The following is a 25,652-nucleotide window of genomic DNA, read 5'->3' as shown; positions in this document are numbered from 1 at the left end:
TCAGGTGTGTGTGTTTGTGTATGTACATGAACATGAACCAGAGCCACCTACCTTGATGGCAACAGGGAGCAAGATTTGCACCTTGGTGTGCCTTGGATCTCCCATCAGCACGGATTCCCCAGGCAAGTGGTGCACCCCTTGCTCACAGGTGCCACAGAAGGCAGATTTTGCTGTGTCCTGAGCTGCTGCTGCCCCATTGCAAGATTACCTCTCCTGTCATCAGCAAATGCAGCACTATCTGCTAGGAACTTGGAAGTTATAGGCAATTTATAAAATATATAGAATTCCAAATTAATCAAGTTGTCATTCTCATACTTAGAAATGTTTTTATTAAATATTTAAACTTCTCTATGAAACAAATAATATTAGTAGCTTTGTGCAACACAGTGGTATGTAAAGTAAAAACAATTTAATGTGCAAGAGAGGACAGCATTAAGTTACCCTTCATATTGGCCACCCAACCCAAGAATGATTACACATGGAAGAGTCACTTCATGCACAGTGCATCCCCAAGCACAGGGGATAGAAGCCAGTTTCAAGCAAGTTGGCTTCAGAACCAGAAAGGGACAAATTATTTGTCCTGGTGCCCCAATCACTTGCAAATGTCACGTTTTTTTGCTTCCAGAAGCCAGGCCATCATCTCTTCACAGTTCATTGCCTTGTTATGCAAATGTTTACCTGGAAACAACACATGGTTACCCTTCAATGAAAATAAAATTAACTCCAGATTCATAAAAATATATTTTTTTTACTTTCCTCACTGACAGGGCATCCTTCCACATTTGAAAAAACAAAAGGTTTATGATGTATACTTCAAGTTTCCATTAATGGAAGTCTCAGACGTAGCGATAAGGCCAGCACGATCATTTTTTTTCTGACAGTGGCTCCTGATGGCTTTGTAGATGGCAAAGATAGGGATGGTCAAACTGGGCACTCCAGAAAGGATTACAATGATAGCATACACCCAGGGGGGATATTCAACCTTCTCTGTTTTGGGGAACTCCTCCTGAAAGAGCAAACAACCAAGTTGTAGAAAGTCATGAGGAGCAAATATCTGGGACCATGCACACATTCAGTAATTCAACAGATCAAAAATGTAATGAGGACATTGGCCAGCCATAATGGCACAACAGTCTGCCAATTCCACAGCAGCTTTCAGCTCAAGGGTTTCCAGCCTCAGCTGTTTTGGGCTTATTTTTACTTTCAAGTGATGTAAAGAAAATGGCATGAAAGCAGTAAGAGCCAGGAAGGGAGACGGGGGACTGGAACTCTTCCTTGGCAGAAAGGAACGTGGGCATGGGGGGCCTGAGAGGCCACCAGGGCCTTATGGCCAATCAGCCTTTTTGTGGGAAGGCTGAAATCAAAGGGTGAGGGAGGGTTAAAACATTAATAAGAGGGAAGTGAGGTTGCAAAAGAGGAGAAAAGAAAGCAGTCCCATTTCCATATCTTGTGGCAAGTTTGCCAGAAAACTGTTTTAGATGGAAGATGAATATAACTGACAATGACTATTACATTAAAGAAGAATACTTAAAATAATTCTAAATAAATATTTTGGTTTACACACTTACATAGTTAGGGTCCCAAACACTGTAGAGCAGTTCTTGGTTGACTTTCACCACAAAATAAAAGAAAAAGATAACTAACATAATGAGAGGACTGACGAGTCTCCAGGTAACCTGCCAGAAAATGTTTGGCTTATGTCCAATCATGAACTCAATATCCTTGTTAAACCTAGAAACAAAAAGCAGGAGGTTCAGACTACAAAGCTGGCCCGGATAAGAGAATGCCTGCTCATAAATGGGAAAATCCAAACTACCCCTTACTGTGGTTCCCAGGAATTTGCTAATGTCAGTTTGAGACCAGAATTTACAAGATCAGGAGTTAGACCTCACTAGTTCAAATTAAGGCACATATCATTGCAAGTTTGGAAAATTATTTTTGGAGATGTACTATCTTGGAGATATCTGTGAGGCATATGTGAAATAGCTTCAACAGAAAAGAGTCAGTGCAGATGGATTTTCCCCAGAACATATTGCTTCACAATTTTTTGATAAGTATCTCAGAACTGCATAAATTAAAGGGAGTGATACAATATTTAAAAAGAACAAAAGCAAATAAAATAATTTAATAATTAGAGTATAATACAGTGTTTGTCTAAATTTGGATATCTACCAGTTTTCTCAGGCTGAATAATGAAACATTTTTTAACTGTACACATTATTAAAAACATCTACATTGTGTTATTTGGATAATTCATGGAACGTGGAGTGGTCAGTGGGGCAAAAATATTTCCACAAGAAGAAAAAAGCCCTGCCTTGAGTGTGGTAATGTCTGCATCATTCCCGAACCAATTTATGTCTTCTACATATAATGCAACACCTTGTGCACACACATCTTAAAAAATAGTTTGGAAGTTTCAGGTTTCTGCTTTAGTCCTTTTGTCTGGATTTCCTGCATGTCCTATGGGAATAACCCTGAGGGAACTAATCAGTTGGTCCTTCAACTATGAACAACACACTGAATCCACTAGAATCTCAATTACTATGGAAATTTATTTTATCTTTTCATCTCTAACTTCTGAGATCTGAGTGTCTTAAAAGCCATGGAGCCCCATGTCCTGACTGCAGCGCATGTTCAGGTGTAGTTACGAGTGTCATGGATGACACACACGTTCTCCTTCAAGCAACAGAGCCATCTTTCTAACAATGACCCTTTCTCAGAAAAAGGTCACAGAAACTCATCTGGAGCAGGTAACACCACACTTGGGCAGCCCTGAAAAGCTCTGCTCTCAAAGAGGGCTACAGTGGTGTGTACTGGCCAGGAACATTAAAGTTTGGTATGAGGCATTTTTCTGAATCAAACACAAACACACACCTTGCCCCCACTTTAGGGACTCAACCCATGCTTGTGTCCTGGGAATTATTTTAATTTACTTTATAGGGAGTTCAGAGATTTTAAAGGGAAGGAAAAGTGATCTACATAGCTTTTTCTGGCCTTAACAAATTAAAATAAGCCTTCTTTCTCAAGAGTACACCATCTAATTTACCTTACCTGATTCATGCTTCCTTAAGTAGCATAAAAGTATGGGAAAATGGGTCACAAGGGCATTCACCCCACTGCCAGGAGCAGTAGCTGAATCTGGCACAAGTTCAAGTAAAACTTGTGGGTGATTGAATTCCCTGTACTTTATTTCACATTTCTTGTGTTTTTATTACAAACATGAAGATGTTGAAACTGGATTTATTACACCTGTAGAAAGTTGAGAGGATAATTTCTCACTGCTCCAACTGATAAAGTCCTGGATTTATCAGCTAAGAACGTATCTCAGTAGCCTGGATTTGCAAGCTGCTGTAAACTAATGTCTGCAGCCCGTCTGGAGATCCCTGTACTGGAGAGCATCATTTAGCACTCCCTGTAAACACTCCTGGCATATAACTCTGGGTTAAACTTTCAGCTCGGTGCCAGTGTGTGTGTACTTTGCTTCTGCTAATTAAACGTTTGATGCAATTATCCTGAAGAAGAGTTATTATAAATGTCACCATATTTAAAAGGCAAATGATCTATAGTGGCTCTTATGTAACTGTTGCAAATATCTACATTCTGATGCCTACTTTAAAAATAAATTATTTGCATTCCTATTAATGCACTCCATTGATGCTTAATATTCTCTTGCAATATCTTAGGGATACCTTTATTTGAACTAGTTGTTAAAAAGCATTATTTATTATAATGTATTAATTTGGTGGAAAGCTTTCACATACAAATACTTGGCAAGCATTATTTCTTTTCGCTGAGAACTCTTTAAAAAACCTGAAACATATAAGAACCCTAAATTGTAGCTGCATAATTTCATTGATTTCTATAACAGAAATTCTGTGTGCAGAGATGCAGTGAGATTGTAGCTATACAACAATAATCACTTTATGCATTGATATCAAGTGATGGTTAAGCTGTATTTCATACCTGTCTATTCCATAAATGTAGACGACTGAAAACATCTCACAAAATGCAATTATCAGCAGGGGAATAGAGCCAGCATAACCATCAAACAGACTCAGCCAGTAATTACCAGAGTTCAGCACAAAAATGAAAGCTATCAAATAACACACCAAACAAACGAGACCTGTGGGAAAAAAACCAAAAACAACAGCACACTTAGGTGTGAAAGTTAAAGCAAAATGGGAAAGAAAAGTATTTCCCCACTAGCTATAAAGCTTAAAGAGTAACTCTTGCAGCCTGAAGGCCACCACTTTATTTTTTAATGGCACTCTGGGGAGGCTGGCTTCTGTTTGGGTAAAACTCTCCTAACATTACACAGGTGGCAGATGTGGCAAACAAAAAGGGAGAAGGCTGAGGAGAGAAAACAGGTTCTCTTCTCCATAGATGATGGGATAATGTTGCTCTGAGAGAAATCCTGCCTGGATGAAGGACTCAGGTCCTTCAGCTTCCCAATGGAGGCTGCAGTGGTCATCAAGAGCAGGCTGATGGGCAGGCCTAAGGGTTAACAGCTGCCTGCAGGCTCAGAAGGAACCTCACACGAGCTGCCCCACTGGGGAACATGAGAAAATCTTCAGTAGGTTATCTGGGAGTCTTATACCATTCCAGATCAGAAGGTAGCAGTGGGGTGGGCTGCTTTTTCAGCACACAAGCTGCTTTCTGGGGAGGGTGGGGAGGTCACTAGTGTCTAAAAATGCACTTACCAGTAATAAGTTCCTTAGGCACTCTGGGGGATATAATCTTGAGATCTTGTAAAGGTACAAGCACACCTTCCATGTTTCCAAACATAGATGACAAACCCAAGCAGAAGAGCATGATGAAGAAGAGGATGGACCACAAAGGTGAGACAGGCATTTTGGTGATTGCTTCAGTGAAGACAATAAAGGCTAGGCCAGTTCCTTCAGCTCCCTGGGGAAGATTTAGGATCATTAACATCACACAGCACTTAAATTTACATTGGTAGTCACTAGACTTGGCAATTAAATAGTTGCTATGCATGCCCACCATATTTAAGGTATCAATATCTGTTAGGTTGTTAAACTTACATCATTCAGGAAAGTTTCCAGATCACAGGTTTCAAACTTGAGGGTTGCAAAAGTTGCTGGATCAGTCATGTTGCACAGCTGCTGCATTTGTTCAAAGTTATCTTGGGTTACGTTACCTTCTGGCAAATCGAATGCATTCATCAGAGTAAGAATATTCCTGAAAAAGTGAAATGTAAGGAATTTGAAATTATTAATTTGTAAGCATCATCAGGATTCGTTTACATCATCAAACAAGTTACTAAGAGTACAATATCAAGATTGGATTTGACATTGGAAAGTCCATCAGATGTGCATGTGCAATTTTCTTTCTTCCAAGGTGAATATAACACTGTCTCTCATGGCATAGATGATTTTAAATGCATGGACACTCTAGAAACCCATGCAGGATTTAGGTGCTTGTGTTAGCATTGCAAACTGAACACCAGTCCCTAGACTGGGTGGTTTATGGGAATGTCTAAGTTGTCAGCAGCTGTGAATCATGCAGTTTCACAGCTGAATGTGGAGGAACTAGACTGGAAACCACAGAGTCTGACTGCCTGGGTAAAATGAGGCACCTCTGATGAGACCTGAGCTTTTGAGCTCTCCAGGAGGGAACCTAAACACAGAGCTAACACAGGAACCAGGGAATATTACATTCATGCCCTATGTCAGCATGGAGAATAATGAAAAACATATTTATGTAGGAAATAAGGTGACTTAAACAATTATCACTTTCTATGGGGTTTGTTCCACAAGATTCTGTATTTTTATGAGTAATGAGTAATTCTGATGCCATGTGAGTCAAGAGCTGCAATAAATGATAAATCCATTGTCAGCAGGCTAACAGAGCTGCCTCAGACAAACAAACACCTGCATATTCTGTGGGTTTTTTTCCCCCAATAACTCACTTGTCAAAGCAGTCATCATATCTTGCTGTGGCTCTGAACCCAATGATGGAGTATATGACAGTGGCAGCATAGATGGATGTGAAACCGTTGATCACTGAAACGATCACAGCATCTTTCTCACAGTTGTTGCTGCAATTCAAAGAGAAGAAAGAATGGATTCCTAAATTTACACATTCCTAAAATTAATAGTAAAACACATTCCTAAAATTAATAGTAAAACTGGCTACCAAGACTTAAGAAAAAAGTAGTCTAGGATGCATAGGTACATAAGTATGCTCTTTAAAAGCACACAAGTAGTGCTGTTAGATTTAGTAAATTGAAACTTTGTGCCTTAAGCAATTTAATAGCTATGGGTTTGGTTTCTTTCGGTGCTTTTGGTGTTTTTTTTTTTCCTCTTCAAATAACCCGTTCATAAGGAATAATTGCCTGAGCTGTTGTCATGTTTGGTCCATGGGAAGAAAAGTATGAGGGGCAAAAGAGTCTCCTCCTTTTCAAGCTTGTTGTGGATGTGTGCAGAAACACATTGCCACGGGCTGTGCCTTCACTGCTGGTGTATTGTGCTGCAAGGTGAAAGGTTTGGGCTTGAATCCAAATATCAGACATGAAAAGTGAGCACAAGTTTACTTTTCATAGCACTTGGGTATGGTGAAATTGCAGCAGCCAAGAGCACTTGGGAACAGTTTTATTTGACCCTTGAAAAAAAGATGGTTCAAAATGTTCCCAAGTTTTGGAAGAACAATGTAACAATATGCTGAATAGATGGACAGAAAAACTCTTTGTAGAAATGCCTCTGCTGCAGGCACTTCTTGCTAGTGTGCCTGTGCTAATGCAAAGAATTTGCAGAGCCAGAAACAGACTTTCATCTGAGGGACAAGATAAAATATCAATATTAAATTAGTTAATCATTGCAAGAGAAGACTGTAAAACTGTAGATAACTCATTTTTTCTGGGCAAGAGAGGACTATTGAGATAAACTTGATATTGTTTTTCTGAGCATGTTCAAGAGGAGAGACAAGCTTGTCCAATCAAGACCTATCACACTGTGTCCTTTCCCCATTTATAGCATTGGAAATAGGCATCTCCTGCCTATATCTCCTGGATGTAGGACATTGCATGGAAATTCCTTGCTGTAGTCTTGTGTCAGTTTTTGCAATGTAACATGAGATTCTCAATGACAAGAGTAAAAAACATTTCTTCTTTTTAGAGAAAGTCAGATGCTCAAGCTCCTTCTCATTGTGAATTATTGAATCCTTGATAGCATTGAAACCTTATTGTATTTTCTGATGTTTTTGTACTCCCAAACCATCTAGGGGCAGACTCACTGACACCTGGTGCAGCTGGTGCTGGATTGCAGGTGGCCCAACACCACAGGGTAACACTGTGGAATTTGCATGGGAATGTTCTTACTTATATTCATTGGGAGTTTGGTGACTTTGTTCAGTTCCCTCCTTAAGTCACGAATCATTGAGCATTGAATGAACATGGCCTGAACGCAACTGCCCAGTGTGTTGGAAAACCCAGAGGACACTGCTCCTTTTCTTTGTGTCTTTTGGAAAGGTGGATGCTCCCAGGTCTGACCCCATGGCTGTGGGACATTGACTTGGACCTTAGGCAGGATTTGACATCTCACATTGAGACTTGTAGACACCAAAAATTCCAGGTGATCTTTTCAAAATCACCTGAAATCAAGAGCGGTGGCAAAGAACTTCCTCAGGGACTGAAATGCTGCTGTGGGTAATTGAATCCAAGACAAAACTGAAACACAGATCTCTGAATGCATGACCAAACCACATATCCAAAACTTAATTCAGAGATGTTGTCCTGTTTTGAAAAGGAAGTGAGATTTTGGGAGTTTGATGGTCAAACCAATAGGTGCTAAGATTTGGTCACATCTCACAGTAGACACTGGGGAGAATATATTTTCATGGGGGCACTGGCATTGCGCCAGCGTCAAACCATGACAGATGTTTATCAAAAATATTACACTTAGTGAATTCCAGACAGTTTTGCTTTCAAGAGTTCTGAAGGGATGGTAGGCACCAAGAGGCATTGGTAGTTGCTGCAATATTTTATGAGAGAATGTAGAATATAGCATTGCATCATAATTTGCAGGCTGAATCAGTCTCTGGGTGATGAGATTTCTCACTCCCTGGCCCAAAGCACACATATAAAGGAACGGAATTTAAATTTCAAGATTAGATATATCTCTTCATCTCAAAGCTAAAGTTTTAAACTGTGTTCTGTGAATTGATTTGAAAGATGTGCTTTACCACCTGCTCTGAGACCAAGGGCATCACCATGCACTGAGCGCTCCCAGAGAGGAAATTCCTGCTCATCAGCTGGTGCTGGGCAGCCAGTCCCCTTCTTCCTATCCTGCATCACCACATCTTTCTCTAGGAAGTCAGCCAGAGCAGGGACCTGAAATCTTGTTTTGGGAGGGCTAGGAGCAGTCAGAGGAGATGCACCTTATATCTGTGAGGGGAGGCTGGCACAGACCCAAGAAGCACAACAGCAGGGCAAAACAAAGATGTTTCATTTGAAAAAATTAAATAGTCATATAAAATTTTGGTTTTCACTAGCTACTTACTGAACAGAGTTGTAGCTGGAGAATGAAATGAGGCCTCCAAAGGCCAGGGAGAAGGAGTAAAACACCTGAGCTCCTGCATCCAGCCACGTCACTGGGTTCGCCAGCTCACTGACCTGAGGCATCAGACACACAGCTTTAAGCACATCCAACATTGCTATTTAAACTAAGAATGAGAGATTTAAAACAACAATTAAAACAAGAACATTAACCATGCAAAACTCACTGTTCTTGAAGAATTTCAACAAATAGGTCAATATTTTTGTCAAACTTACTTTTTTTATATAAAAGAAAACCTATCTGAAGTTTTTATGTATTTTGAAAATTGATTAAAAAAATGCTTTGCATAGCTGACAGCTGCCATGCCTGGTTTTAGAAAAGGTGTTTATTATTAATCATTCAGAGATCTGCTTATGGAAATGATCCCTGTTTTAATTTTGTTTAAATACTGTTATATTATTAAACCTTTCTCTTAGTTTTGTTTTTTTTTTGTTCATATGTTTTGTTCATATGGCAGTTAGGTGGGTTCTACTCCCAAATACATGATTTATGCTTTAAATTTAGGCTGGTTCTTAGGTAGAATACAAGAAAATAAATCAAGCCAAATAAATTACAACCCCACTGCTCTGTGATGATCATTCAACTCATTAGAACAGCTCTTGATGGAGGATGGAGAGACAGAGAAAGTATTTGTGCGTATGTATCCTCTTCATATCCAATGCAGAGGATTCGCCTCACAGAATCAAGGTTTTTTAAGGTGCCTGAGGGATAGTTAGAGAAGCACCAGTGGGGAGGACTAATTTTCAATCAGTTGTTAATCACAGAGAGGACCACAGCATGTTTCACTGAGCAATGGCCCAAGCAGTGGCTTACATTAGGGGTGAAGAGATACACAATTCCGTTGGTCGATCCCTTCAGCGTCAAGCCGCGGATCAGGAAAATGGTGAGCACCACGTACGGGAGAGTTGATGTCACATACACGGCCTGCACCAAAAAAAAAAAAGTCAATAAACCATTCAAATGAAACAAAACACTTGATTTTTTTTTTTTTAAAGTAAAGAAAATAGAGAAATAATCAAGGTTTCCTCAGTAACAATAATGGCAAGTTTCAAGTGAGCCACAATTAGCATACTACACTAAAAATGTTCAATGAAGTGATATTTGTAGTACACATGGATAATAAACACTTTTTTTAGCAATAGTGGCCTATTTAAGAGAAATTGTCATTGTTGAAATTCAACTCAGATCATTCAAAAGCAGCATCAAAATAATGTACACTCTGAGACCAGACTGATTCAAGGATGGTCTCTCAGGACTTTGCTGAATGTTGGTCCCTCTCTTGTGGAAATAATATTTAGGACTTGCACAAACACAAATAAATCTGTATAGGTATGTTTTGAAGAGAATAGCCATAATAAAAAGAGAGTCCCTTGATCTTGCATTAAAGATTAATATTAGTTTTGAAGTGATAATACCTAAAAATGTGTTACTAGGACCTGTAAAGACAAGGAAGACACACAAAAAGTTGATCACAAAAATCTCTACATAAATCAAGCTAGATTCCATTTCATTCACCTTCATTCTTCAAAAAGCAGTCCCAGTGATGACACAAAATTTTGGACATGCTTTCACTCAGAAACCAGACAGCTTCTACAGCATTATTAATTCTGTATAAATAAGGGATCACAATTGTAGGATTAATATCATGTCATAAAAAGTTCCCCCAAGACAGAGTACCTTTCCTGTGGTTTCAATGCCTCTGATTGTGCACACGTAGAGCACACCCCATGCACATGTTAAACACAGCAACAGCCACCACTGGATGCTGCCAGAATCATCAATGGAAGTGGAGATGTTCAGTGTTTCTCTGTACCAGAAGTAATCTACAGGAGAGCTCTTGGAACACTCTTCTATATAATCTGTAACAAAAAAATGCTTGTCATTCTGTACGTCTTTTATTTACTTGGGGAAAAAGAAGCTAAATAATTAATATCAGTGTTTTAAATTGTTCCACTTCATGCCAATGAATTTGTTGTTGGCAAAATTTCAGATTTTTGGAGCCTAGTTTCATGGCAAAATAAGATATTTAAAAGATAGCTGTTTAATAGGTATTTTAATATAGTAGTTCTTCTCCTCCCACACCTCCTTCAGCAATATCTTTTCTTCTGTTCTTTGGGGCATTGTTCAAGGTCTTGTCAGCTCAAGTTGAATCCCCAGCTCCCTGCCCTGTGCTGGCCTGTGCAATATTCTGCCCTGGCCTGCCCTCATATGAGGCTTTCCATGCCTGTTGTGGGAGGAGAGGGGCTGAGCACTCTGAACAGCTACCCACAGACCCAGCAGGAAAACCTGCTTCACACAGTGTCATGCAGGGCTGACTATGGAAAACAAAGCTGCTGTCACCAAGCAGTCTCCAAGGAGATGTAGACTTGTCATACTGAGAGGTACAGGTGTTTCAAATGGATTATCCTTTTTTTGGTCCTTTTTCAATGTGCTAATGGAGAGCTGTTGAAGAGATGGATGACAGACATTGCTTAAATCTGGAAAATGTTAATGTTTATACTAGGTCTGCACTTAGTGAATATTCTGAATATGAACACATCTGTCAAAATCTACCAGGATGTTTCATAAAAGAAACCAAAATTTGCCTCAAAGATTACATGCTGGCCACATTTCATTTAATGTGAATTTGTACAAAACACAAGTATCAAATAGTGCAATGTGCCTCACAGGATTGCCATGCCTGACTGCTGTTTCACAGAAAGGCTCATTTACAGTAACTGATAGAAACAAAAATCTGTGCTGTGCAACAAAATAAAATGTTTTATGAAATATACCTGTTCTGTTGTCATTGAGAGGACAGTTACTCCATGGCAGAGGTTCTTGGAAGGAGTTGAAGAAATACCACATCACCCAGGCAATAATAGTATTATAATATAAGCCCACCAGGAAAGACACAAACATTGATGCTATGCCTGAAAAAAAAATCAGAAGACTGTGTGAATTGCAACACTCTTGTCTTCAAGATATATCAAAGCACACAGTATCAAACCCAACATTTCCCTTCTCATTTTGGATGGAAAAAATCTGGCACATTTTGGATGTAGGTTTATCACTGTGAATTTTTTCCTAAAGGTTGGACAGGTGAGTCCTACGTAAAGTTACATCCTAAAAACTCTCTCTGAGACTGAAGGTGATGCCCGCTTCAGAGCCAACTTCAGGAGAGGACAAATTCCCTACAGACAGCACACAATCCTGCTCACAGCCTTGCCAGCTGATATCCAGGGAGTTTGGGATGCTGGGCACATGTAAAGCTCAGCTGACTTGGAATTTTGGTTAAATGAGACTGAAATATCTCCTTCTCCCACGAGGTCCCTGCAAAGTCAGCAGGGGTGGTGTTGTACAGGATGGATGGCTGCCAGGAGTCACAGTCTGTGATCAGGTACAGAATTCACCCTGGTATCTGTCCTTCTCTGCCTGTTCCCAAGTAATCAACCTCTGGTGACTTCTCTGGTAGACAGTAAATGCTAATCATTAGCTCCTGAGAGCTCCCATGTTCTAAAGACTCTTGAAAAATTCCAGATGCAATGAACAATTATCTTTTGTAACTGATTTACAAATGCAGTGGGTGCCAAAGCAGCCCTGTTCCCTCCCTTTCAAGTGTGTGGTTGAGGTTGGAAGGGATCTCTGGAGGTCACCTGGTCCACCAAAGGTGGTTGCCCAGACCATGTCCAGGCAGGCTTTGAGTATCTCTGAGGCTGGAGACCCCAGAGCCTCCCTGGGCAGCCCATGCCAGTGTCTGCCCACCCTCACCATATTTCCTGGTGTTCAGAGGCACCTCCTGTGTAAGGAGGCAGCTGTGGAGGTTTTCATGTCGTGTGCACAATGCTGCTTTTACAACATTATCAAACGGACTGTTGTACTCAGAAGTTTGGTACCCTGGTGAAGAAGTGTTTCCTGCAAAATACTGTTTCTGTGGCTTATGGAATGGCAACTCTCAAAAGCAAAAAAGTAAAATTAAGTGGAGCTGAAGACTATCAGATAAAGATTCAAGTAATATTTATCCAAAGAACAGTTACAGAACAATTTTTGGCCCACCTAAAGATTCATCCTAATGGTAAAACCCATATTTTCTGTATTAACCATACTCAGTATGGATAATACAGAAAATATCTCTGAGGCCTGAAATTGGTCTCAGATTAGGGAAAAGTTTTAACAGGACCCACAGGACTTGGGAATGTGAACACAAAATTGTCATTTTGCTTTATCGTGATTAGTTTGACCTATCAATGGAGAGCTACGAAGAGGGGAAAACTAATAGATCCTGAAATCTCTTATGACACACCAAAATAAAACCCAGTAGATTTGTTTTTTAGATCATCAGTTCAGAGACTTGTGCTTTCTCAGGCAGCTTTTTGACTCACCAACCCCTTTCAGGGTAGGGTGGATAGAGCTCCATACGCCCACGCTGCCTTTCCTCAGCCTTTGACCAATGGCAAACTCAAGATGCAGCAGGGGGATACCCTCCAGGACCAGCAAAATCAGGAAAGGGATCATGAAGGCTCCTGGAATGGATAAGAAAAATAACAATTCCAATCAGTGAAGTAGTGAAGTAGTAAAAGTGAAGTAGTAAAACAAAACAAAACCATTAGGCTTGTGAGATGTGATAAGCAGACCTGTAAGCAGCCTGTAAGCACTTTTGACATGATAAGCAACCGTAAACCCTTTGTGGAAACCCTTCCCTGCTTTCTGAGCAATGCTTTTCCTGATTGCCCAGGCAGGGCACTCAGTTACATCTGTTGTTTTAGGTAGCAATTCTTATTCTTCCCAAGTGACACACATAAACAGAAATTATACACTCTCAAGGTTAAAATTTGAAAAAGCTACCTTTGTATGGCAAGTGAGGGAAAGATAGCTACTGTCCTGGAATGACTTCTCCTTTTTTTTTTTCCTGCAAAAAATTATGGGTTTATAGCTGTGACTCATGCAAAGTGTATGAAATAGCTGAATGAACTAAGCAAAGTACCCCTAAATATTAGGCAGGAGCCTTGGGCTGTGTGCCTGAAACAACAAGAAGTTCTTGGCATCTGTTCTCAACAATGTTTGGGTTTGATTAGAAGACATCTGTAGTGCAGGGTTCAAACCCTGTTAATGATGATAAAGTTGGTTAGTATAGGACAAGTATTCTTAGTTTTTTCCTGAACAAGGTGTACCTTGGATATGGGAGGTACCCCAGAGCGGCACACTGCACTGTAAACGTGCAGAGACAAATGCCTGAATATTGCTGCACATTAGAATTATTGTTATCTGTCATCACAAAATGGCTTTATCTCCCTAATCTAGATAGGAGCAATTAATCTGAAAGCAATGAAAAGAATGCAGACCAGAATGTTAAGGGTTCAGGTCTGAGTATTTACTGACTTTTTCCTCATGTGTGCAATGAAAATCAGATAACAAGTGAAAGAGGAAATCTGAAGACTGAAAACCATTCCAGAAACTGAAATTTACTTCCTGGGGTTCCAAGCTATCAAGCAAGCTGGTGAGCTGTGAACACAGAGCACACCTTTTTAGATTTTTTCCTTTCTTCTTTTTGTGTCTGTGCCAAGAGAGTCATGGGACCCCTTTATCTGACTGCTCTGTCATGGATATGTCATACTTAAAGACTTCTTCTGCAGCATCTTAATAAAGGGAACTCCATAAGCACCTGGAGGAAATCCCCTGAGGCTGACAACACTCTTGCCATGTCCACCACAGAAGATGGCTCAACTCTGAGAGTCCTGCAGCAAATCTTACCCACTGTGCTGTCAACAGGGAGAGCTGTGGTGTTGGGACTGTGCTGCTGCTGAATCTCCCTGACTTGGAGGGAGAGCCATGACTGCCCAGACTGCTGGAACTGTGTGAGTGGAGGTGAACTGTGCACTTTAGTAAGAAAAAATGGATCCTAAGTCAGAATATCAGCCTGGCTGCTGTCTGCTGAAACCAAAAGGTTCAGACTACCTTTGAATGCTCTCTAAAGCTGCTCAGAAACAGCCTGGTCTTCTGCCAACAGAGATGACAGCTATGAAAAAAGATTTTTCTTTGATAGGTATGATAAGGAGCAATTGGTCATAGCTTGAAAAGACTATAAAGATTGTATACTTCCTTCTTCAATAAGATCTTTGACCAGGGACATAATTTCTAATCAAGTCCTCAAGTGATCTTGCTGTGACCTGACCCAAAAAGGTGATGTGACTCCATTAGGAGCACTCAGCTGAACTACCTGCCAGTCCATGCTGAGGTTTCAAGGTGTGATCTAAAATCACTGCAAGCTGAGTTTCGAAGGGTGACAAGGACTTATCCTCAGTGTAAATGGGGAGTGTTTGAATCAGGTAGCTGTACAGATCCATCTTCTGGACTTGACTGTTACTGTTGCTCAAGAAGGGCTTTACCAGAGAGAATTGAGAGTGTGGTGTAGCAGAGACCATACGGCATCCGAAAGAGCAGGTAACAAGAAAAGACCCAGATGAGCCATCCACACAAACTCTGCAGGGTCAGGTTTCACACTCTCATGAGGTCTCTTGCTTGAGACAGAGAGAATGCTCTGGAATTTAAAACTGCTGGCATAAACACAGTGATTGTGTGCTGCTCTGATTTTACCCTCATGAGAGCTCCTGGTCAGAGTGTGACATGAAGGAACCTGTGTCAGCCTGGCATGGGGCTGGAGCCAGGGCACATTTATGGCTGCTGGCACTTCCATGCACTGTAAGTAACTCTGTGAAAAGCCTGAGACTCCGTGTGTGGAAGTTGTCCCACTGAGCCTCCCATCAGGAGGGGGAGGATGGAAAGGAAGCCATCAGGATGTAAGGGGATGGAATGCGGCAGCGAGGGAGATCTCATTGCATGCACTGCAACAATCTTGCTTACTATGAAAATGAAAGTAAAACAGTTATGAGAAGTGTTATTCACAGAAAGAGGGTGGAGAATCAGCAGAGAACAAACTATTTGAAGCCAAATTTGCATGCATTGCACATCTAATCAGATGAACAGGGGCCCTTAAGTGCACATCACTGCATGTTCCAGCACAGCTAAGGAAGTCCATAAAGACAAAATGGGACAAGCCTTTAGAAACTGAAAGGACAGACAGTCAGTTCTTAGCAGTGACTGAGTCTGACACAGTTTCAGTGAGTCCCGGACCTTCTGCCAACGTGGGCAACACCTTTGCACTGTCAGCAGTGATGCCAGGCACAGGTGGATGGGGAGTCCATTGCCATTTCTGGCTTAGATGCCTTCCAGGTGACAGTCAGCAAAGCATGGACAGAGGGCTGCCCTGTTACATCTGACAGCAGTACCTCCTGCAGTCAGTACATTTTAGAAGTCCTTGGAGTGGTGGGAAACAGAGGAAAGAGCCTTGTTTTGGAGGAGATCCTAGGTACTCAAAAATTGGAGTAAGCCCTGTATGTTTCACAGGTTTGTGACACGGAAATACACAGTCAGAAAGACGTGAGTCAGGAATTGTCTGCTTCAGCACTGAGACCATTTGTAACAATATCTCAACTAAGACCACAATGCTAAATTTGAATCTGCAACTAGGGGAGTTCACTTTCCTCAAAACCAGGGTGGATCACCATAGTTCCCTCCTTCCTGGCATTACAAAAGAGCCACTTCTCTCCAAAGTGAGACAGCAGCAGCCTGAGGCTCCCAGATCCACCCAGAGCTGCTCCCCACTAATGCAAGGCTGTTCTTGCAAGGACTAGATGGTCTCCTGAGGAGGGGCATGTAGCTGAGATGGGAGAAGTGAGGAAGAAAATAAATGAGATATTCTTCTTCTTGGAGATGATGTCCACAGAATCCTTTTCCTGAAGAGATAGACTGACACAGAAGAAAGAGAGGAACAGTCAGCAAAGTTGGAAGTTTAACAAACATCTCTACAAATAAATAATAATGAGTTCTTCAGTCTTTGACTAACAAAAAGTATGTCTCAGTTTTTCTTCTGGCTTTCCTCTGAAATGTTTTTAGTTTGTCAGTCTACATTTTTACAGTAGTAACTAGGTTTTAATGCAAGTAACATGAACCATACTGATTTTAAAAATTGATAATTTTTTAGTAAGGTTTTTTGTGTGTGGCTAAATGACATGCTATATAGAAGTCTGAGAGTACCATGTCTGTAGAGCTACCTTTGGCAACTGGCTTCAATAAAAATATCTTTTTTGGTGCACTAATCACTTTTCAGTGATTAGTCATTCACACTGATGTGTGGCATGTGCCACAAAGGACTCAGCATTTTGAATAGCATTTTATGTATTTGAAATTACCAATATTTAGCTGTAGGAATATTTTTATATTTTCAAGAGAAATAAAATTATAGCTCTGTATGATATATAACACTTTTCTCTTTCTTGGGTTCTTTGGTTTCTAGGGTTCAATTTTAGCTGCCATCTCAGAAATCCATCTCTGCTGCATTTTCTCTTTCTCTCAATTTCTCCTCAAGTTTTCTGAAAGAAGCCATAATGGCAAAACAATAATTTGACTTGGCAAAGCTGCCATATAGAATCATAGAGTTATTATGGTTGGAAAAGACCTCTAAGATCATGGAGCCCAATCACCAACCACAGCGCCCACCACTGCACCCTGTCCCCAGGTCCCACACCCCCACACCTCTAGAACACTTTCAGGTACACATGGGACACAAAAAAATAAACTAATAATAATAAACTAAAATACTTTTCAAGCTGCCACAATTTTACCATCCTAACAAACGAACCAATGATCTGAAATCAGACACCATATATATGCACACAAACGACTGATATTCTAGTCTGAAAACCTTACAACTGAGCTATTAGATTCTCATCCTGTTTCAATACTGTATTTCAAAACAAATAATATTTGGTTTGAACATCTGTAGAGCTGTTTTTCCCTCTCTAATCTAAGAGCTGCTTATGACAAATTTTAAAAAATCATTATTGCTTGCACACAGTTCATCATGACGGGAAGGCAGGCAGGTTTCAGATGGAGATGTTTTACTGTACTAACATATTCTGAGACCTCAGCTGTAGCAACATGTTATTTCATCAACTGCTAGGTGAGGAATTGCTGATGTCATTGCTGTCCCTTCTTTCAGTGTGGCATGCAGAGAGATAAAAAAGTTCTGCCTCGTGCAGTGGCAAATTTTCCATATGCGAGCTGTAGAGTTAGAGACGTTTTAAAAAATCAATGGTTTAAACATTAAATATGCATCCTCTTTTTTATAATGGTCATCAGGGATAAAATGAAAATGTTTAACAGTTGATTAAATGACATGTTGCTCAATAAAGATTAAACAAAAGCTATGAGCAATGTCAGAGATAGCTATCAAATGAAGGGAAATTTCAATCTCATTAAGCTGGTGAAATCACTGAGGCAAACACCACACCTTTTACATAGTGTGCATATTGAACTCTATTTTGCCTTTGGTAATGATGGATTTGACAACTTTTAAGACATTAAAGGATAAAATGTGCTTTGCGCCACTAAATTTCACTGGAGCAAATTTTCTATTTTAAAAAATATAAACTCATTATCTATGATAACAAAAGTAAGTAAATTATGTAACCACCTAATTTTTTATGTGTATTTGGGTATCTCAGTGTGACAACACTGTCATAGTGCTGTGCTTAGGAAGAAGCAGCTCTTAAATAATTCCAGATTTAAGTTTACCATCTGAAAATAAGCATTACTTATAAACACAGTGTTCCTAACTACCTTCACTGCGGACAATTTGCAGAGAAAAAAAATCCACCTTTTTTGAAGTCCAAATACCACACAAAGGTAAATTTTATGCTTTACTGTAGTCCATTTATGTTTCATAAGGGATGTAACATGTACAACCACTGGTTCACAAAGTAGGTGGACACCCAATCTCATTCAGGAGTGTCCTTGGCTGAGGTACTCTCCACACAATTGATACCAGACCTCACCCATCCAAAATGATCCAAACATTCATCCATATAGTGAAAAAGAAAGAAGTTAAGATAGCAAAGCCAATCTTTAGAAATTAGAAACAATTTTCAGGAGACAGTCTATGTAACCTTGATTCTGCACATATCTAATATCTGAGATGTGGTCACACAGGACTTTTTCACACCCACCGCAGATATTTTCTGCACAAAATATAGCTGGTTGGTTTGGTTTTTTTTTTTTTTAATCTCTTAATTGACAACCATAATCCACCATCATATCCAATTTGAGCTTTAGGACTCTAAAATAATCACTCCAGGAACAATCCAAGGAGGAACATAATCCCTGTATCCAGTGGGAGAGCAGGAACAGGGATTCCTGCTGCTCTGCACTCAGGATTGAGTGAAGACATATCTTGAAGACACAAAGAATGGGGACCAACACCATCCAGAATAAAGGCACTTGAACTACTGTGGCAGAATGGAGTTTCCTCAGTGAACTCATGTTTGCTTTCTAGTGGATAATTTGGAAAAAGGTGCATAATGTTACAGTTTTACCCTGCTCTGTTATAGAGGCACATCTGTGCCCCTGATTGGACCACACAAATCTAAAGATGAATGAATCACCTTGGCCACCATGCTGAGGGGCAAAGACTAAGGCAAAGCTTGCCCAAAATGCCCAGTAAATACCATTTCAATGCCCAGTAAATACCATTTCCAACTGGATGTGGGTGAAGCTGGTTAGAGGGAGCACAACTGAGGCTGGGTGTCATACACAGTGACTACCACAAGCATCCTATTCTGGAGTGGTTTTATGGTGTCAGGGAGTTTCCTTCAGCAATCTGACAGCTGCAATCCCAGATGTTGCAGTGCTGCCTCCACTGGGTGCTTGGTATGCTGCAAACACGGCTGAATGGGAATTAGAGATGCAGGAGCCACAAAACCTCATGAGGCAGAAACTGTCCCAACACCAAAATGTCTTCAGAAATAAAACTTTGAGTTCTGTTTTTACAATACAAATAATCACGTGTTCAAATTCAAAGGCATCCATCCAAAAAGCAGGCAGTCTTTTTTTTTTTCTGATTTAAGGGAGAAGTTTGACAAGAGAAATTGTCATGGGAGGAGGACAGTGGTGGCAAGAGCTGGATTTAGACCCACCATGAGAGGCTGAGGTGTACAGCAGAGGAGGAGGAGGAGGGATTGCACAACAGCTCTCCATCCTTACGTGCGATGAAATTAGGGAATCCTTTCTAAAAGGAAGGCATTCCTTGTGTTTATTGATATGAATCACAGCATTTGGTGCTGTGCAGAAGAATATTAGAGAAGGTAGCAAGTCTAGCTAGAAGGACACACGTCTGTGTACTAGCTTGTAATTCCTTTGCTATGTGCTCCCTTTGAGAAAGAGAGTCCCAGGGCAGAAAGAACCCAGGGTTAACTGCTGTCAGTGTTCCTGACAGTGTTTCCTGACAAAGAACAAGTTACAGGATGATGAGAAAGAAAGAGAATTGCTGCCAGAGGACTGACACACACACAAGCAATTCATAAATCTTCACTGACATCAGTGATGAAACCATGATCCATACCAAGTTCTTTGCATTTGCTGGGTGCTTGCTTTGCAGCTGCGTTTCACATGACAATGGAAAGAAAGACCAAAAAGATAGGAAGTGCCTATAAATGTACCCTGGAAATCCAGGCATGTCCACTTTCTAAAACTAAGTTTAAAACCCTGAGAAGCCAATGTGTGCCATCAGTTCTGGAGATATACATCCACTTTTTTCAAATTAAATTGTCAAATATAGAAACATTTCTAATTGTGTGTGTGCTGTAACTTTTTTTGCTACAAGACCTGACTCTGCTGCAAATGACCTCCAGTTTGCACTGCAAACTTTAAACATCAGCCCATGCTAGAGAAATCTTAATGATAACAGCATCTCTTCTTGCAACTGCTGTTGTCCCTGAGTCTGTGTGAGCAACTCCCCACAGAGCCCTGAGTTGTCCCTACTCTAACAAGGAAAGCAATTTCTAAATATCTCACCATGCAAAAAATATTACTTTGAAATACTGTTCCTTAAGCCAAAAATTTTCATTCAAGACCAAATATTGCAAAGGAACAAATATATTTTACACATATCCCAGAGTGAAAATGGACAATAACCAGATAGCAGACAAAAAAGTCAGTAAGAAAATGAAAATTTATATTGTTGCATAATATTTAAGCAATGGTTCAGCTCAAAGTTACCTTTCAAAACAAACAGCAAAAGAAAACAAAATTTCTAACATGGCCATTCAGTCCTTACCTAAACCTTAAGGAGTTCCAATAAATTATGCAGTAAATAATATATGCTTGGATTTTAAATGATTTAGTAACACCAACTAAACAAAGATTTTTAATGTTGACTTCATTCAGGCTGTTAATCCTAGAACAAATTATACAAACACTCACTCTACAGGGATCAGTCCAAGCCCAATGAAAAACCTATTCCAAACCTATTCTAAAAAGATCATTTGGTATCATGAGCAGAATAACAGTCCCAAGTTTATTAATATTTTAAATACAGTATCTATCTATATCTATCTATCTGTCTATCTATCTGTGGAAAGCAACATTGGGTTATTTGGTTTAGAATGAGAAGCTAAACTATGTACATGACAGTGGAAGACTCCCTTGTTCAATCCTGTGTCCTGAAATAAAAACAGACCCTTCCTTTCCTTCCATCAGTATCGTGACTTCAGAGCGTGATCACAACCTGTGAAATTACCTTCTGTGCTATACAGTCTCCTAGAGAGATCATCCCTGTTCTCACAGCACCTGAACAGTTCTAAACATATTCCACTATTTGCTTGCCAAAAGAGAGATGAAACCTGGTTTATACCCAAAGTTAGTTAAGATGTGTTAAAGACCTACCTCCTCCATGGCTCTGACAGAGATAGGGGAACCTCCAGACATTTCCCAAGCCCACACAAAACCCTACACAGGTCAGCATATACTGTGCCTTGTTGTCCCATTTTGGTCTGGAGTCTGCCTCTTCTTTCTCCAGGACCTCAAGTTCAGCATGGGAGGGTATCCTGTCCTCCAGGCCAGGATTGGGCAGCTTCAGCTTTACCATGTTTTAAATTCCCTGCCTGAAAGTGCTGCCAGTGAGGGGTAATGAGAAAGGCAGCTTGTCAGAACCCTGCTCAAAAAGAGAGCATCTATTTGCTGCCTTTAGCTATATATACTGAACCTTTGGCACTGGACTTGTAAGTGCAGGCTTGTGCTAAAAAGAAGCGTCAGCAAATCATTCAATTGACCAAGTCAGCTCTGACACTTATTAATGCTTTATCTGCCAAGGTTTTATGGAACAGTCTGTTCATCCAGTGGAATACATTGATTTCAGCTAATGTAATTCAGGAGATAATTTGACTATAAACCTTAATCACCTGTAAGGATATGTAACACCCCTTGCCACTCCCCTGTTTAAACTCACTTAAATACAAATATAGCTCTAGCAAATGAGGAATAGTGGGATTCCACTGGCCTCAGACTAAATATGGAGATTTCATATCATGTTTTACAGGGAAGATAAACTGATTGTGACTCATCATCACGTTCAGTTTCCAATTGTGTATGCCTACAGAATTGTATGTTTCATAATGAATGTTCCTCTGTAACAGATTGTACCCTACTAAACGTTCTGACCAAAAGGATGGAGTATAAAATTAGGGATTATAAAATCTGACCTTTAAAATCATAAGCATAATCTGCTTACCCCAACACTTCTAATCAGTACAGAACAAGGTCTGAAGAACGTCTTTTTTATAAACGGGCTTGAAATCAAAGGTCCCTTCACCTTTTCAGTGACCCTAGATATAGTGGTCAAAAAAAAAAAAACAACCCACTACTTAACAAATATCACAGATACTTCTCCTATCCTCTTTATTTCAGCACAATCATAACAACATTGTTCCCTTTGAACCTTGTTGTTTTCAAAAGATAAGTTACTTGTCACTGAAGACTATATGTAAAATCTAACACTGTATATGTAATAAGAAATGTTGCCAGCTGCAGGCTCATTGCAGTGATACAGGGTGGTCAAAGTACAGAGCTAGGAGAGGTCTTGTAAGTCCAGGCCCTGGAAAAAGAGGTGAACACACCACAGCATCCCTTTGCAATCTTGTCATGTTTGTTCAAAGTTGATTCCAGAGGCTGTTCGATATCTTTGGATAGAAAAGCTACAAAACCAAAAATCTTCATCCTTCACGAGGACAATTGCATACAGTAGCCCATATGGATTTTTCCTGGGTCTTGCAATAGGTATTACTATTTCCCTAATGTGAGCTGAAATATGTCTCAGTCTGCCTTTTTCAGGACCCTGTCAGGTCTGTGGATGTGCTATCTCCTGATTAACCACTGGAGCAGCAACTTGCTTCTCCTTTACTGATTCTGCTAAGGACTTCCTAGCTTGGCAGAACTTCCTTTTCTAAGCTGCTGAAAGCATATGTTTAATTTCACTCTGTTTCTGCTACTCCAATGCATTAAGCTGCACAGCTCTTCCTGAATGATACTATTACAGCATTCCCAATCCTTCTGAGAATGTGTCAGGAATATTTAATTACCATGCTACTGTTTTTTTGTCCTTAGTCATTAGTAGAAGAACGACAAAACATTCTTCCTAAACTGATCCTTCAGGATCTGCCTTAGCAGCCTCCCCTTAGACCATCTTTTCTTCTCTCAAGCAGAGCTTACTATCCTAATTAGATTTTTACCTAGTTCTTTGTTCCTGGAGTCATCACAGAATCACAGAATGCTTTGGAAGGCACCTTAAAGGTAATTTAGTTCCAACCTCCCAGCCATTGGCAGGGGACATTCCACTAGACCAAGCTGCTCACAGTCCCCACCCAGCTTGTGGATGGGTCATCCACAACTTCTCTGTGCAACCTGTCCCAGTGTCTCACCACCTTTGTAGTGAAGATTTTCTTCCTATTATCTAATCTACACCTACTCTCTTCAATTTTGAAGCCATTGCCACTTGTCCTATCACTGCACGCCCTGCCAAAAGTCCCTCTCTGGCTTCTTTGAAGACCCTTCAGGTACTGGAAGGTGCTCTAAGGTCTCCCTGGAGCCTGCTCTTCTCCAAGCTGAACAGTCTCAACTCTCTCAGCCTGTCTTCATAGAAGAGGTCCATCCCTCTGATCATCTTTGTGGACACCTCTGGACTTGCTCCAACAGGTCCACATCTTCCTTGTGCAGTGCCCCAGAGCTGGATGCAGGATTCCAGGTGGTGACTTACGAGCGCAGAGTACAGAGGAGAGTCACCTCCCTTGGCCTGCTGGTCACGCCTTTTTTGATGCAGAATTTGGTTGATTCATCTCCTGGGCTGTAAATGCACATTGTTGGTTCACATCCAGGTTTTTGTCCATCAACATCCCTTCTCTGCAGGGGCGCTCCCAGACCATTCATTGTGCAGTTCCAAGCACAAATACAGCCTATATTAGTGCTTGGGACTGCCCTGATCCAGGTGCGGCACCTTTCCCTTGGACTAGCTGAACCCCATTATGCTCTCATGTGCCCACTTCTCAAGCTTGTCCAGGTCCCCATAGATGGCATCCCATCCTTCTGTTGTGTCAATCGCAACACTGTGTTCATGCTATATCTTCTATTTAGTTCAATTAATACATCTAGTTGTGGTCACGTGGCAACTGGTCTACTGAAAATTTCTCTCTTCTAAGTTTCATGAGCAAGCAGCTTCTATCAGGATCCAAAAATTCAGTCCTGATTGCCTTACATTGAGAAAATCCTCCTTTCGAAGAATTTTATCTTGCTCTGGTAATGCAAGGTGCCAGTGGTTGTTAGTTATCTATCAGTTGTTAAATATTTGCAGAAGCAAATACGCTGGTCCAGCATCTAGCTCAGAAGTCTTTATCAGTGTAATAGCATGGCTAATGACCTTGGAAGGCACTGTGCCTTTTTCTGAAGGACTGACAGCACCAGCTACAGGGTGATCCTCAGGTGCTCGGAGGTGTTGTCTACATTGCCACCCTGTGGACTGGAACAGGCAATTGGGGCTGCCCTGCCCTGTCACAGTCACTTATTTATTCAACAGAGCCCTTTCCTGTGCTCCTCCTTCAAGAGATGCTAGGCTTATGTTTGGCAGGTCCCACAGGTCTATTAGGGCCAATAAATCTCTATGAAATTCATCCTTTCATGATATAGGTGACTACACAAGAAATGTATTGCATACTGCTAATTATAAATGTAGGATAAAATGGATCATACATTTAGATTGGATTACTTGTGTTAAAATATTTCTAATGGCACATTTGGTTTTTTTTGTCTCCTACTCCCACATTTTTAATGTACTACTTTTTCAAAAGTTAAAAAGGGCTATAAAAAAAGTAAGCCAACCTGTCTGTAAATAACACACAATTTTACAAAAACCCGATTAAAAGGGAAATATTATAAAAATGTTATAAAAATCCTATATTTTGCTGGAACATACATACACAGGCATTTGTGGAAGAATGTGGGCATACTCCTTTTCTTAGATGAATATGTCTTTCATCTCACAGGATGATGATGATGATGATGGTGATGATGATGTTATGAAAGAGTATGAGACGGTGGCAATAAATAAAAGAAATGGTAGCAGAAAGTTATTTGGGATATTAATCAAGGCCAAAGGAAGGATGGAGCCACTTGTTTCCTTTTGTAGGGCCAGGTCTGATCATAGTGTGGTACCAGCTGGGCCAAGGGACACCTGACCACAGGCAGCCCCCAGAATGCCATGGCAGGCTGGCTCACAAGGATGTTCCAGCTGGGAGAGAAGCTGTCCTTCCTCCCCTGGAGCTCAGGTGCAGCCTGACACACTTTACCTGCTGGGCAGCTGCTCCTGCTGTGACCTCCCTGTGACAGCACAGGCACCCCTGGGCCAGCACAGCTTCCTCCCAGCCCTTCAGGAAGATATCCCATACGGAGAAGGGCTGAAAGGTGCTTGCAATGAGGTGGGAGGTGATCTCTTCTTCCAAGTAACAAGTTACAGGACCCAGAGGAAATAGACTCAAGTTGTGCCAGAGGAGTTTTGGATAGATAGTAGGGAAAGTTGCTTCCTGGAGAAGGTGGCCAACCTTTGGAACAGGCTGCCCTGGGAAGTGGTGGAATCACCAGTCTTGGAAGTGCTCAAAAGGTGTGTGAATGTGGCACGTGGGGACACAGAAAGGTGGTGAACCTGTTTGGGAAAATGATTGGACT

General features: G+C 40.7%; 1 protein-coding gene across 1 annotated transcript; it reads right to left on the bottom strand.

The window, feature by feature from the left end:
* Positions 1–306: 306 nt before the first annotated feature.
* On the bottom strand, positions 307–21,629 carry SLC6A19 (solute carrier family 6 member 19). Its single transcript, XM_063164213.1, has 12 exons — positions 21,330–21,629; positions 12,935–13,075; positions 11,348–11,485; positions 10,251–10,432; positions 9,387–9,497; positions 8,517–8,629; positions 5,930–6,058; positions 5,043–5,199; positions 4,701–4,905; positions 3,964–4,123; positions 1,569–1,731; positions 307–1,006 (listed from the first exon to the last, which is right to left on the bottom strand). The coding sequence occupies exons 1-12, from the start codon at positions 21,529–21,531 to the stop codon at positions 800–802; spliced, it is 1,908 nt and encodes a 635-aa protein (XP_063020283.1). The 5' UTR covers positions 21,532–21,629; the 3' UTR covers positions 307–799.
* Between the last annotated feature and the right edge of the window lie 4,023 nt (positions 21,630–25,652).

Source organism: Melospiza melodia, chromosome 1 (assembly GCF_035770615.1).
Source record: "Melospiza melodia melodia isolate bMelMel2 chromosome 1, bMelMel2.pri, whole genome shotgun sequence".
Taxonomy (NCBI): Eukaryota; Metazoa; Chordata; class Aves; order Passeriformes; family Passerellidae; genus Melospiza; species Melospiza melodia.
Note: the sequence above shows the minus strand (reverse complement) of the source record. Positions and strands in the feature narration are given on the sequence as shown.